Source organism: Cricetulus griseus, chromosome 7 (assembly GCF_003668045.3).
Source record: "Cricetulus griseus strain 17A/GY chromosome 7, alternate assembly CriGri-PICRH-1.0, whole genome shotgun sequence".
Lineage (NCBI taxonomy): Eukaryota > Metazoa > Chordata > Mammalia > Rodentia > Cricetidae > Cricetulus > Cricetulus griseus.
Window position 1 is genome coordinate 73244594 of NC_048600.1, and position 14325 is coordinate 73258918.

Consider the following 14325-nt stretch of genomic DNA (forward strand, 5'->3'; position numbering starts at 1 on the left):
TTTCTCAAACCCCAGTCACAAAATAAACAGAGAATCTTATCTAGGTCCCAGGCTCTGGTTTCAAACTTCTCATCCACTGAGGAACTGGGACTCTCTGGGGGAAGTGACTGATCAGATGGCTAGGTAGGGGAAACAAGAGCATGGAACAAGCTCAAAGAGGAAGAACACGCTAACACACTCATGGACATTGATATGTGGATTAGTCACACTGAAACTGCAACAATTTTACCAGTAGACTAAGTAAGACTACAGGCTACAGCTTTGGTTATAGATACCCTAGATGACAGCAACTTCATGTTGGATCCATGTGTCCAACACAATAACCAGGCTAAGGAAACAACCCCTGTCTCGTGCAGAGGAGCTGCCAACCAGCCACTCTCAGAAACAGTCTACACAGGAATAGGAAACACACACACCTCTCCAGTAGTTGCATATGGATAGCAACATCATATCAGAGGACAGCATGAAAAAGGGACTTGCACCTTTGTAGTGACACCTGAGCCCTGTGACTCAGGGCACCATGGCCGTAACGCCTGTTGATACCATCTATAAAGATGGCTCATCACCCTTTGCAGTATTCTTCCTGAAACCCATAACCCCATTAAAGCAAGAGAAAACACAGGTCAATTTCTGAGACAGGCACCCTACAAAACAGCCAAGAAAAGGAGACTATCTTCCAAGAGGTGCCCCAGTGTCATGACAGGCCAAGCGAATGTAGGAATTACCTGGACTGTGGCCTTTGGCTAGCAGAGGCAGCACTACAGTTTATTAGGGTGATGTTTCATGCAAATGGGGCCTGGGGTATGAGGTCCTCTGGGAACTTTTCTGTACTGTTATCCATCCTGTTGTGTCTTTGAACATGTTGAAGATACAGGGTTCTACTACAGAGGTAAGGCGCCATTCCCAGGAACTCCTGTCCAAAGCACCTCCTACATTTTGGTCTATAATTAGACCCTGTGCTGGTCGTGGTGGTGTGCTTCAGCTTGGGGTGCCCCCCACACAATACATAACTCATTCAGCACTTTCCTCTTTTGGAAAGCCTCTCCAGGTATAGGTCTATCAAGAAATCCAAGTGAGGGGTGCAGTGACAGTTACTGTGGCCAACAAGCATTAGGACTTGGAATACCAAGTCTTAAGCCCTGGGTATCCAACCTCCTCCCCGTAGGACCTGTGGGGCCTCACCTGCCACCTTTCATCACTCATACCAGAGCCACCCTCCTGGGTGCTCAAGCAGGCAGAACTACCTGGATGATATCTGGCTGTAAGAACCAGGAAAATAGATGGACCAGCCTGGGCCTGGTATGAAAGAGTCACAACTCTTGAGTCTGGATAACTCCTACAGGTTAAAAGCTGCCCTCAGCTAAACTGCATTCCAGAAACGGAGATGCATGGCTTCATTTGGAATTGCCCAGGGAATACATCTATGCCCAATTCCTTGTAGAAAGTCCACACTCACAGTGGAACCAGTATTTATCACTAGGGCACAAACCGACTTTGGGAGCCCATTCCCTATGGAGGGATACTCTCTTAGCCTAGATACAAGGGGCAGGGCCTAGGCAAACTTTGATGATCCCTCACGGAAGGCCTCACACACCCTGGGGACTGGATGGGGGGATTGATGGGGGACATGAGAGGATGGGAGGCAGAGGGAACTGGAATTGTTATGTAAAATAAGATTGTTTCTAATTTAAATAAAATTTGTATATTAAAAACAGTCCACACTCACCCTGATCCTTGTCCCTCCTCAGTCCTCCAGCCACATCCACCAGCCCCTCCCACAGCTGAGCCAGGTTCCCTAGAACTGCCCACCTCTAGAACTTATTCCCCAGCTGGGTCCATGGAGGCTTCTCCATCCAACAGCATCTCCAGCCAATAGGCAGCAGGCCCTCCTGGGAAGGACCCCACCCCCACCCCATCATTGAACTTGGTACCTCCTCTTTTGGCTACCCATCCTCAAATGTCCCTCTCTGCAGTCCCTGGACATAGCAGGCAGGTGGGAAAACACTTAGAACAAACTTCTGTGGCATCAAGGCTTCTGTGCCAGGTACTGGGCCATACAAACTCAAGAGCAGTTGTGCAGGTTCAGCTGCTGAGAGGGTCTGCTTGGCAGCAGGCAAGTGAATAACGAATAAGTTTGTGAGGAGACTGGGCCTGGTGCCCATACTGATCCCCTGGACACACTGCAACTGGCTGGGGTGGACCGGCCCATCTTACAACACCCTGAGGGGTCTCAGCTGCTGAGGGAGGTACTGAGTATATCCTGGGCTCACCAGTTAGTTCCCGTCTCCCCCCACCACAGGTATAGTTACCCAAGAAGAGCCAAGAAGCTGATGGATACCCCAAGGGTCCCTTAATACAGTGAGACAAGGTCTGGCCAGAGTTCCAGTGAGTCTTCCAGGGTAGAACTGCCTGTGACACCCCCCAGAGCCTGAGAGGCCAGAGAGGATACAGGAGCCTGGGAAACTTCACATTAACCATCAGGGTATAAACCAGACAAGGCCATGCCAATCTGCAGCCCCAGCAATGCCCTCCCTACCTTCTCCAGGCTGGAAATGCAAGCCTCTGTCTGAGCCCTTCCACCTGCCGGCTGGATGCTGGTCCTCACTAAGGGCATACTGCCGGGCTAGGGCTAGGGCCACCTTTCACCACCAAGCACAATGGGGGGTGGAGGAGAAGCCCTCAAGGGCTCCATTGTTCCCCCCAGGGTCTGAATCCATGATTGTCCCTGGGGGTGGAGCAGTGAGGAGCTAGACAGGCCCGCTGGGGGCCCAAGCAGGTCCTGGCCCTCTCCTCCCCAGCCTCCATTTGAGGTCCAGAAAGTTCTGGCTCACTCTTCTTGAGGAACATCTGCACTTTTGGAGGCAGCCCAGGGTTCCCCGGTCTCTCTGGCTTCTTCTGCCTCAGTACCTGCCTGCCCTTTTCACACCCATATCCACCTAATCTGCCCAAGTCCTGTCCCAGGAGCGGCCTCACCTGGAGATGCACAAGGGAGAGCTGTGGCTGACCACCGTGGGGGTAGCTGGCAACAACCACTGCCCTCACTGCAGGGATTGCTCTCTTGGGCGGAGCCAGGCAGCCTGGGCTGAGAGCCCAGAGGAAGAGGGGAGGACAGCAGGACCAGACACTCAGAATATCTCATCTTGGGCAGGAGGGGAGGGGACAGCAGCCCTCAATTTACAGACTTCTCTCTCAGGAATGCTGCACCCCGCTACAAGCTCAAGCTCAGAATCTGGAACCTCTACAAAGGCCCCAGGCTCTGCCCCTCTACTTGCTGGACAGGGTTCACTGGCCCTTTCTTGGGGCTTGGCTGGCTATACACAAGGACAAGAGCACACAGTACCCACAGGTCCATGGGCCAGCAGTATGGCCCCAGTATTCATGCTCTTCCTCTGTGGCTGGGCACTTTCCTTCCTGGACAGTGGTGCCTGCCATTCTGGGTCCCCAAATGGCTCAGAAACAGCTCAAAGAGGCAGCAGTACTAGGTTCTCCAGGGCTGAGCCCCATTCCAATCCATGCTGGCTATCCCAGCTGACTGGTTCCTAGAGAAAGAAGTGATCATGATCAACCATAGCCAGCATTCTGATGACTGGTGGACCCAGGATACGGGCAGCAGCAGGGGCCATTGGACACCTACCTATGCAGAACCACCTTGGCAGCCTTCATACGGGCTGACCAGATAAGGGTGGGCAGACAGGGGTCTGACACTCTAAAACAATAGTTACTTTATTAGGATGTCAGTCCTGCTCCAGCAGGAAGGCAGAGACAGGGGCAGGGACAGCCCAGGGAGAATAAATGTGGGTACATTTCAGAATCCTTCAGTTTCGGCAAGCCAGCACAGGATGAAGAGCCACCATGTGGCCAGACAAGGGGCAGCTCCTCCTACTCCACAGTGGAAGCCTATGACAAGTCCTTGGTGCCTTGGCAAAGATCACCCCACCTCATAACCCAGGCAGATTTGGGGCACCAGCATCATTCTGGAATGAAGCAGGCCCTCAGGCATGGCCGGTTCCCTGAGCCTTCTTGATTTCCTGCCAAGGAAGAAGGAAAACAGAAAGTCAGAAGAGACAGGGAAGCAGGGAGGGCTGGGTCTCATAGCCTCCCTTGGCCCCCAGGGACTCTTGGACTTTGGGCCTGTACTTGATCAGTCTGGCAATTGTCAGAGCCTCAGCTTCTTATAGTGTAGTAAGGGTGTGAGCCCTGGCCTCAGCAGGGTTTGCTGGACTCACGGGATGGCTTGTGCAGGGGACTGCCCCAAGAGAGGGCAGGTGGGGAGAAGCCCACCTCAGAAAGTGCCTGCTTCAATGTTGCATAGGCTTTATCCAAGTTGTCATTGATGATCACCAGGTCAAACAAGCCAGGCTCCTTGCCTGTGAATGGGACAAGACAAGAGTCAGGAACACATGAAATTTGGCCCCTTCTGGGCTTACACCACTCCAACAACCTGCTACCTGGCTATGGCTACTCTTGCCTGCCACTGTAGTAGGATGGCCAGGGCTGGAGGAAGCTCTTCCTTCCCTTCCTCTAGAGAATCTCAGCTGGGCTTGCTCCCATCGCATTCTGAGTACTAGAATATGGACCACTGTCCCCTCCCCAGGCCTCCATTTAGAACTGGCACTGCATGTGACAGGCTGCCATACACACACAAGGAAACAACAGCAAAAGGTCTCACTGACAATGTCTGAATGTAGGCCAAGCTCAGACCCAAGCTCAGAAGCAACAGCACAGCTGCATATAAGATGACTATAACTGTCAAGTCAGTAAGAAAAATGTGGCTGGTCCCTCAATGCTCTGCAGACAGAGAGGTCTGGAACTCCTCTATCTTTGCCCTTGGTCCTCCCTGTCTCCTGATGAATGATGGGCTGGCCACATGCTCGGAAGGTATAAATGGTCTGACCGCACTCACTGCTCTCCATGTCAGCCTGTGCAGCTGCCAGTCGCTTTGCCAAACTCTCTTCAGTCTCAGTGTTGCGCAGCCGCAAGCGTTGCTCCTAAAATGCAGGCCTTTGTTGGGTCAGTATTCTCCAGGTCTCAGGGCCTGCCCTGAGGGTCTCCCCACACCAGTTACCCACCAGCACATCCAGTGAGGGAGGCTGCACAGAGATGTATATGGGACGCAGATCAGTCTTCTTGATGTTGCGCACACCCTGTAGGTCAACGTCTAGCACGCAGATGCGGTTCATGGCCTGCACAGCCCGAACAGCCGCCTTGCTGGGAGCAGGAAGGGCAGTGAGCAGATGTTCAATGGGACCCAAGGGAAGACCCTGGCCCTTAAGTCCTCATGAGTTCTTGCCTGCTGGCCATCCTCAGGAATACATGCACTAACTGCTAAACCTTGAACCCCGGTAGCCTCTTAAGGCTTCCAAAAGCTTCAGAGAAACTCAGCCCCTTCCTCCCCAAGGTCCATCCTGGGCCTGGCTGGGTAGGGCAGAGGTCCCCTGAACCCAGCACCCTCTGTATTTCTCAGAACATCTAAGCACACCTTTGGCCCTTTTAGGCCTTCTGACAGCATAGTCCTTTGTACCTGTCCTGCAGCCAAAGACCAAAAATGTTTGGGCTTTTGGTCAGGTCGGAGCTGCCTGTCACTGCCTACCTCACCTATGTGAGGTATCTCATATGGCTCCTGCCACACAGGATGGCTTGAGGAAGATGAGCCTGGGGCATGACTAGACCTGCCTGCTCCCTGGAGCCTATTAGCTAAACTCAGAGACTGGGGGGAAAGCAAGCCATCCCAGCCTAGGCAGGAGACGGGGAGGATATCATATTACAAAGGGGACAGGCAGGAGAGCTTCCTTCTGCCACACTTCTGGGGTTATCCTGATCCTTAATCCTGGGCCCACACCAAACTCAGCCCACCTTGTCCCATACAGGTTCCCAGAGAACTCAGCATGCTCAATGAAGTCCCCAGCTGCAATATCACGCTGCATCATCTCCCTGGTCACAAAGTAGTAATCTGGAGAGGAAGAGGGCTTTTCAGAGGATACCCAAAACCCAGACCTGCCTGGCCTGGCCCCTCTCTCCATCCTACACAGGACTGCTATAACAGATGCAGGTTGGAACAGACACCACTGTCCCCACTGTCCTCACTGAGGGGCTGGAAATGGCCAGGTTCCACAGGAAAGTGGGACACCCTGCCATACACCAGGCAGGCAGAAGGTCCAGCCCTCACTCTGAAGATACACAGACTCTAATCAAGTCACCAGCCCAAAGGCAAGAGACACTCTCCTGCTGGGGACTGAGCTGTTACAGCCAAGGCATATAGTAACCCCCCCACCCCACCCCACCCCCACACACCAGCTCATCCATGAGACCTGTGGATTAGCAGGCCAGCTCACCTTTGCCATTTTCCTCACCAGGTCGTGGATTCCGTGTAGTATCTAGGAAAAAGACCTATCACACACTGAAGGTATGGGTGGACAACCCTGCCCAGGGTCTTCCCTTGCAGGCCTGCTCACAGCCAGTGGAAAGCCCAGACAGAATAGATAGATCTCAAGAGGTCACTGGGGCCAAGATGCTTACTCTAGATGGAGGCCCTGGGAAGGGAGAGGGTAATGGGGTTGAGGAGAGTGAGGAGAGCATCTCCTAGGCTGGGTATATATGTTTGGAACTCTAGGAGTAGTCCAGTGCTGGGATAGCCTCTGAGCTCCTTGCCCTTCAGGGTCCTGGGACACTCACGGGACACGCTGAAGCCAAAGATGCTGCCATGTTCCTGGAGCAACTTCTTGAGCAGGGTGCTCTTCCCTGCACCTGATGGCCCACTCAGCACTACTGGCCTAGGACCTGCCATGCCTGTGAGAGGAAGGGCATCACAGACATAAGAGGTTTTGCCCTCAGTGGTACCCTGGCATTGCGCTATAGGAGGCAGTGGCATGAGGGACTCCCAAGAGCAGCATCCCCATATAATGTGAACCCTCCTCACAACAGCAGTCAATTGCCAAGATGGTAAACACAGGCAGGAAGGCCAAAGGATTCCAACATCCAGCCTCACCCACACCCAACAGGATGTCCACAGGCCAAGTGACCCAGAAACAGACAATGCAGTAGTCACTGGTCCCACCCCATATAGGCTACACTCCAGAATCTGACCTCACACTGAAGCCTGGGCTTTGGTGCCCATAAATGGCACTGCCCACTGGGAGTTCCAAGTCTGAAAACAGAAATTCCCTGCCCCTGTCCCTATAAACATGGCATCCTCAAATCTGCTCAATTCGAACCTGTTTGGGAAACTTCCCACTAGATGTGCCACCTTATTTCTGACGTGTCTGAGAAGGACAAGCTGCGGAAGAGAATTGGAATAGTGCTCTCTAGCCTCCCAAGGGGAAAGTGAATGCAGCTCAGGGACCAACATCTGAGGCAGGTAGGGGCTGCTTGCTGCTGAGAGGAGCTGCTGTGGTAGGTATGAAAGCAAATCAGAGACCTCATCCATCACAGTCCAGTCTGGGACCTGAGCCTCCTTCCCTTAATCTCTGTTGGCATCACCCTAGGACCATCTTATCTCACCTGCTCCCAAGCTCATGCGCAAGCAACCAGCCCCACCTCACCCTCAGCCCTATTCCTCCCACTGCCTGGCTTCTGAGCTGGCCCTCATTTACACAGCCAGGACTCTATCCATGAAGGCCTTCCTGCCTCCTCAGGATGGCACCCACCTTACTTGATGTGTTGCAGCCTCCGTGGTTAGCCTGGGAAGAGTCAACGCTGCTCTACACTGAGGGACAGGGGACTAATCTCTACCAAGCCCATACCCCGCCCTTCTGAACAATAAATCCCTGGGGCACCCTGCCTGCACTGGCTGCAAAGAGATCAGCCCTGTTCTTCCACTGTGCAAGAAGGAAAAGGAAGTTACTTGTCCTGCTCCTAAGACCTACACCTGTCCAAATAACCCGGACAGCATCTGCGTCACTGACAGATGAGGAAGAGCCACCACAGGGCTGAGAGTCCTGAGCTGCTGCTCTCTTCTGCAGCTGAGGCAGCGGAGACTAGGGAAGGATTTGGGAGACAGAGAGGCTGCCTGCCAACCCAACCAAGCACCTTTGGCCTGTAAGGGTGAGGCACCACACAGTTTCTGGTCCAAAAGGCATAGGCTACAGAAAGGGCATCAGCTTATAGAAGTCTTGTGTTCTTAATCCTCGATGTAGGCCACAAGGTAATCTTACAAATCTTACACTGTTGCTGGTATTTATCACCCACAGGAGCACAAGCACATGCATATCACACATGCATATTGAAAACACAAACACACACATGTACGCACGCATGCGCACGCACACATCTTTGAAAGTACATAGGACCATCTATCAAAAATACATAGTAAGAGGGACCTAGGGAAACTCACTCTGTATCACCAGTGCTGCCTCTCAATAAAACGCTGCTCCCTTCTGGCTCTCTGCCAAATGTGTATGAGCCCAATCACACTGACACCAATACAGTGTGTACACTGTTTTCTGTCTGGGCTCCCGGCTTCCCCTGACCCACAACTCATCACCACCTTTTCATAGGTATCCTCTTCCCCGTCACTGAGCCCTGCTGCTTCCTCCACGGCCTGGCCTTAGAGTGTGCACGACAAACCACACAATGCAGCTCCTACAAAGCTGCCTTCCGGTCTGCTTGCTGTTTCAGGCAGTCAGAATAAGGTCCTCAAGGTGCTGCACTGGCTCCAAATTCCCTGATGGCCACAGGTTGTGATCTGCAGCTGCCAACATGGGTTATACATCTGCACATTCCAAATGGAGCTCTTGGTGCCCTTGAGCGTAAAAGGAGCTCAAGACAGTGCTCACCATGGGGCTTCGTAGGCTCACTGCACAGGTGTATTCCAGAGACTGAGAACATAGGATCTGAGACTTAAAGAAAGACAAGTGCCATGACAATAGAGGAGAACCAAAGCTAAGAGAGATGTTCCAAAGTGTATGAGGTAAGAAAGCTTCTGAGAGCCAGACAGTGGTGGCACACAAGCCTTTAATCCCAGCACTATTGAGGCAGAGACAGGTGGATTTCTGTGGGTTTGTGACCAGCCTGGTCTACAAAGTAAGTTCCAGGACAGCCTAAACTGTTACAAAGAGAAACACTGCCTCAAACAAAAAAAAAAAAAGAAGGGAGGGAGGACCAGCAATCAAGCAAACAAGCTTGCTTCTGAGAAAAGGATCTCAGCTCAGAGAGCCAATAAGAGGACATGCATGAGGGACAAGCATGGGTCAAACACATGCTCTGCCATCTCATCAGACAATGGAGCAATCTGTACCTATGCCTCACTCTATATCCTGCTTCAAACTATAGGTAATGATGAACTACTATCACTCAAATTCCAGTCTCACATTTCTGGACTTGTGGGAGCCCTCACTTAACCCTAACCCTATACGTTGTAGGCCATGACCAGACAGGGGGAGGATGGACACTGGCATGCACATGCAGACACATTCAACAGCTGAATCCTACCCAGCTCTGCCCCAACTTTCAGGAGTCATACTGTGCAACTTCTTCCTCCTGGGGCTGAACCATAATCTCTTATGGTTCAGACGCAGGAAAGCATTTCCACCCTGTTAGCACCTTGGTTCTGAAGACGGCCAGTAGGTGTCACCTGGCACATGCAGCTCATGTATCTTTGATAGCCCTTGGTGACCCTCTATGACACTACACTTCCTTGGATCTATACAAACCACACCAGATGACCTTGGCTAGCTAGCTGTGTGGTACAATGGCAGATAGCAAGCCCAGTGGTGGCCTAGCAGGGTCAGTATGGAAGGGCCCTAGTCAGCATCCAGGTGACCAGGCATTTACTCCATCTCCACAGGGCTACAGCTGTTGTCAGAAACTACAGATCTAGTCTTTGAGCTAGCATTTACAGACGTGTGCTGCTCAGAGGCTACTTCCTTTGGGGAGACCACTGAAGAAACTTTGGACCCCAATCTCTTTAGCTCTTCTAGTCCCAAACATCAACTGTCTGACAAAGAGCCCCAAGCCCTAACTGTAAGACAAGCCATGATGCAAGTGAGTTCCACAGGAACACTGGGGAGGGAGCATCCTCTGCTGAGACATTCCCCAGACACAACTTCCTACACGGCTTCTTCTTGTCCTTACCTTAGGGCCCCTAGGACTAGAAATCTGCACAAATCTCTCCTGTCAACAAAAAACACAAACAGCACTAGGCATATATGAGTGACACATTCCAGCCCCAGAATTTAGGAGCCTCTTCCAAGAGCAGCCAAAGCATTTTCATTGTGATTCCTCTACCTGAGCTAGATGGACGTACCATGGCCTCCCAAAGAAGTAAGGGTGGAGGAGTAGCAGCCAACCATGAACAGGCTGCTGCACCTTCTGGTACTACCCATCTCCTATCAAGGAGAAAAAAAGAACAAGCTGAATCTTGAACAGGGTACTGGATGCCATAATCATGAGGCAGAGCGAACATAAAAGAAAGAAAGGGTTCAGAACCCCCAAGAGAGTAAAATGCAAAGACCTAGGACGTTGCAGGGTTTGTCATCTACTCGATTGTGTAGAAGGGAAACTAAGGGAACAGGGTCAGGGAAGACTGAGGGTGGATGAGGCCCACCCAGCAGGACCAGGGAGAATGGGGGTAGGTAGGGCATGTACTAAGGCTCAGTACATGTAGGGAGGGGATGGGTAGGGCAGGGCTGGGGAAACTGGGAACCAACACATGCAGAGACAGGGAGGATAGGAGAGAGGGCATGGGAGACTGAAGTCTACTGCAGGAAACTGAGGACCAGAACATTCAGGACCAGGGAGAATGGGGACAGGGTGGGATTGGGAAGACTGAGGCCCAACCAGAAGAGTCAGGGATGCTGCAAGAAGTCTTCCTCCTACAGCTGTCTTCCAAGAGCTCACCTTCATTCTACCTTTCCTTCTTTGTTGGGTTCTCTCCTCCCACACCTCCTTCTGCCTCTTCTTCAAATTACCTCAACATGTTTCCTGGATATTATGTGTCAAGACAGAAGACAAAGTTTAAGTGTGGCTGAACAGAAATATACTGCCTCAAATTTACTACTCCAGAAAACTACTGGTCTCCCCCCTAGACAAAGATCCAGTGCTGGACCGAGGAAGGCCAGGCAAACTGCAGCAGTGGCTGATGCAACATCTATTAGGATGTAAAAGCCTAATATGTAAAGGCAGGGGTAAAGTGGGTAGACAGGAGCTAGAATAGCAGGAAAGCCTGCTCCTTAGTGCCAAAACAGGAAGCCGCCTTAGTGTTAGCTCCCATAACTAACCTATGACTCCTGGAAGGTGAACTGGAGGAGCACCCACAGAGGCACACCTCCTCTCCTTCTTCCTTCTCTCCTTGTACCCTAAACAAGGCTGACCAATCATTTATTTGCTTTCTCCTCTCCTCAGGTACCACGTAGCTAATGTCACCTGCTCATCCAGGCACCACCTGAAGGAACCTTCTCACTCGAGACCATTCCCGCCCACTTCCACGTTGGATAAAATGATGATGGGAATATTAAGCCCATAGGCGGCTTCAGAAACCCCAACCCGGGACAGGCCGAACCCCAATATTCACACCCAGGCGTCAGGAGGGCCTGCACCACTTGAGCCAGGTGCTTGAGCCTACCCACGATGCCCGGTGGGCAGGGCGCCGAGGAAAAGCCCCAGGTAGGCTCAGAGTGCGCAGGTTTGCGGGCGACTGGGACTCCACGTGACTATCCCTGTCGTTCTGGGGACCCGGAAAACACGTTCACCAGGCGTCTCCATAAGAACAGGGATCACTGGAGGCGACGCGCAAGGGACTCACGCTGCCACAAGTCCCTCTCCTGGGGCAGCCAGCCGTCAGCAGCTCAGCGCACTCACCGTCCGCAGGCACGCGACCCAGGGCGGCCACTGCCAGCCCGACCAGCGGGCGCCACAGCATCAGAGACCGCCCGCAGGACTACGTCACAGCGGCGCGCCGGCCCACTAGGCCACACCGAAGCGCGGCACTGCTGCACACACGGAGTGCGCAAAATCGGCAGCGCCGGTCACTTCCCATCTCTGTACACTAACATTACGTCACCCGGCCCCGCCCACTCAATATCGCCCCCTGCTGGTCACAGCCGCGTGTCAGTCTGCTAGGGCCTGCGGAAGGGGGGGGAAAGCGCCGCACTGCTGCGCAGGCGTATTGTGCGGACAGGCCCCGCCGCATTCCACACTCTCCTTTTTTTTTCTAGGTTCAGACCCCGCCTCCCCACAGAGAAGACCCGGAGAGGAGAGCTTTAAAAATCAGCGTCCAGAGGCTGGAGAGATGGCTCAGCGGTTAAGAGCACTGACACCTCTTCCAAAGGACCTAAGTTCAATTCCCAGCACCCAAATGGCGATTCACAACTGTCTATAATTCCAGTTCTAGGGGACCCTAACCCTTACACAGGCATACATACAGGCAAAACAGTCAACGCACATAAATTGAAACATCAGCGAATCATGTGGCTAAGCTGTCTTATCCCAAGCAGCATGACTTTTGCCACTCCCCTTTCTTCCAGATCTCAGGTCCTAAAGAAACTGAGGACAAATAGCTAACTGTGGTGCCTATTAGCATACAAAGGGCATGCTGGCCTCATGCTGCCTCAGCATCACAAGTACCTGCCGGCACCCTGTTCTTCTTACCCCTGCCCCCCTACCCTAGACCTCTCCAGCCCAAGGGCTTCGCTTCTCTTCCCCAGCTTCTCTGTTCTATAAAAACTTGCCATTTTAGCCATGCTCTCTCTTGGTCCTCTGCTCTTGGCTCCTGGTCGTCCCTCTTCTCTTCACCTCTTACTCCCCACCCCCTGCACCCAGCCCTTCTCATGGCCTGGTTCAGTCTGCTGGTCATGTTTAGTCTACTACTCCTCTCACTGCTCTGGACCCTTTCAGATGCCTCTGGCTGTACTCTCCCTCATAGCTACAATAAAACTCTTCTCAACCATACCTTAGAATGGTCATGCCCTCATTTTCGTTCACCAGGAAACTGAAATTTACACCTTGCCTGCCTTGTGAATTCCTTCTAAACTGTAATGAATTGTCCTTGAGCTTGTTTGGGTATATGGATGCCAGCGACTGGGGCAAAGCCTTTATCCTAACAGCCCAGACTCTTTGGGTATATGGATGCCAGGGGCTGGGGTGAAGCTTCCAGCTTAACAGAGACCATGGTGGTGGTGGTGGTGGTGGTGGTGGTGGGGTGTTGCTTACTGGCTTGCTTCTAATGGCTTGCTAAGCCTGCTTTCTAATAGAATCCAGAACCACCAGCCCAGGGATGGCCCCATCCACAATGGGCTGAGCCCTCCCCCATCACTCACTAATCAAGAAAATGTCCCACAGGCTTGCCTACAGCATGATCTTAAGGAGGCATTTCCTCAACTGAGACTCCTTTCTCTCTGATGACTCTAGTTTGTCTGGTTGACACACAAAAATCAGCCAGCATAACGACCCTCATTGTAACACACCACTGGTTTAAAGACATAAGGAGAAGCCAGTTTTTACACTAAAGTCCTTAAGAGGAGGTCCCTATCACATCACATCTTACAACTTGGAGTTCTTATTCTAGTTCGTATCAACCTCTTGTTAGACCCCCGGAAAAACTCTGGTATCCAGGGTCCCAGGCCATGACCTCGCTCACCCCAATCACCAGGCAGATTCGAGAGCTTGATGCAAACTGCATGAGACTTTATTATTTTTTAACCAGCTAACCCCATGTTAGCTTGGGTCTTTCACCCACCCGCCATGGCAGATGGCTAGCAAAGACCCCTCGAACCGGCTGCCGAGCGACCTTGTAGGGCAGCATGAGGGGAGTGTCTAGGGGTACGCACAGGCTCAGGATTGGTGTGCCTCCAGGCTTGGAGGGCTTGTCCTGTGTTGATTGGCCAACTGGTTGTTATGGCCCATAGGCCCTTCCAGGGTGGTTGCTATGCTCTGCGCATCATTGCTGTGCACTTGTCCATAAAAGCACACCCAGAGCTGTAAAGCATAGCGCCGCCAGCTAACTTCTGATTGGTTCCTTGTCACGAGGCAGGCACCTAACCTCTAGTGACTAAGACAAGGTCATAGCTACACATGTTACTGTCATGGCTGCCGAAATGCGGGGCTGGTCCCTTCACTCTCAAGCAAAAAGAACCTTGTGTGTCCCTTTTGGAAATGAGGCATGGTGGCAGGTTGCTGTCTTTACAAATGTACACTTCCTGGGTACTAATTTTGCTTGGTAGAAAGTCCCCGCCTTAGTTGTCCCACCTACCAACAAGGGCTTTGGTTGCATGAGCATTTCTTGAAACTGGGAGGCCCATGGTGGTGATCTTGCCTAACATCACCTTTCTGTAGGGTGCTCATTTGAAAACAGACATTCACCTCCCTCCCTAATTCCCCATCAGCATGTCATGT

At 52.2% G+C, this 14325-nt stretch overlaps 1 protein-coding gene across 5 annotated transcripts; it reads right to left on the reverse strand.

The window, feature by feature from the left end:
* Positions 1 to 3697: 3697 nt before the first annotated feature.
* Guk1 (guanylate kinase 1) lies at positions 3698 to 11945 on the reverse strand. 5 transcript variants are annotated; one of them, XM_027427357.2, is made up of 9 exons: positions 11794 to 11902; positions 10834 to 10917; positions 6673 to 6786; positions 6333 to 6374; positions 5854 to 5950; positions 5070 to 5208; positions 4895 to 4988; positions 4282 to 4367; positions 3698 to 4028 (listed from the first exon to the last, which is right to left on the reverse strand). In XM_027427357.2, exons 3-9 carry the CDS (start codon positions 6782 to 6784, stop codon positions 3993 to 3995), a joined length of 606 nt encoding a protein of 201 aa, XP_027283158.1. In that variant the 5' UTR covers positions 6785 to 6786; positions 10834 to 10917; positions 11794 to 11902; the 3' UTR covers positions 3698 to 3992. The 5 variants fall into 5 exon arrangements, with proteins under 5 accessions (XP_027283158.1, XP_027283154.1, XP_027283156.1 ...); XM_027427353.2 differs by lacking the exon at positions 10834 to 10917 and having other exon boundaries at positions 11794 to 11945; XM_027427355.2 differs by lacking the exon at positions 10834 to 10917 and having other exon boundaries at positions 11738 to 11867.
* Between the last annotated feature and the right edge of the window lie 2380 nt (positions 11946 to 14325).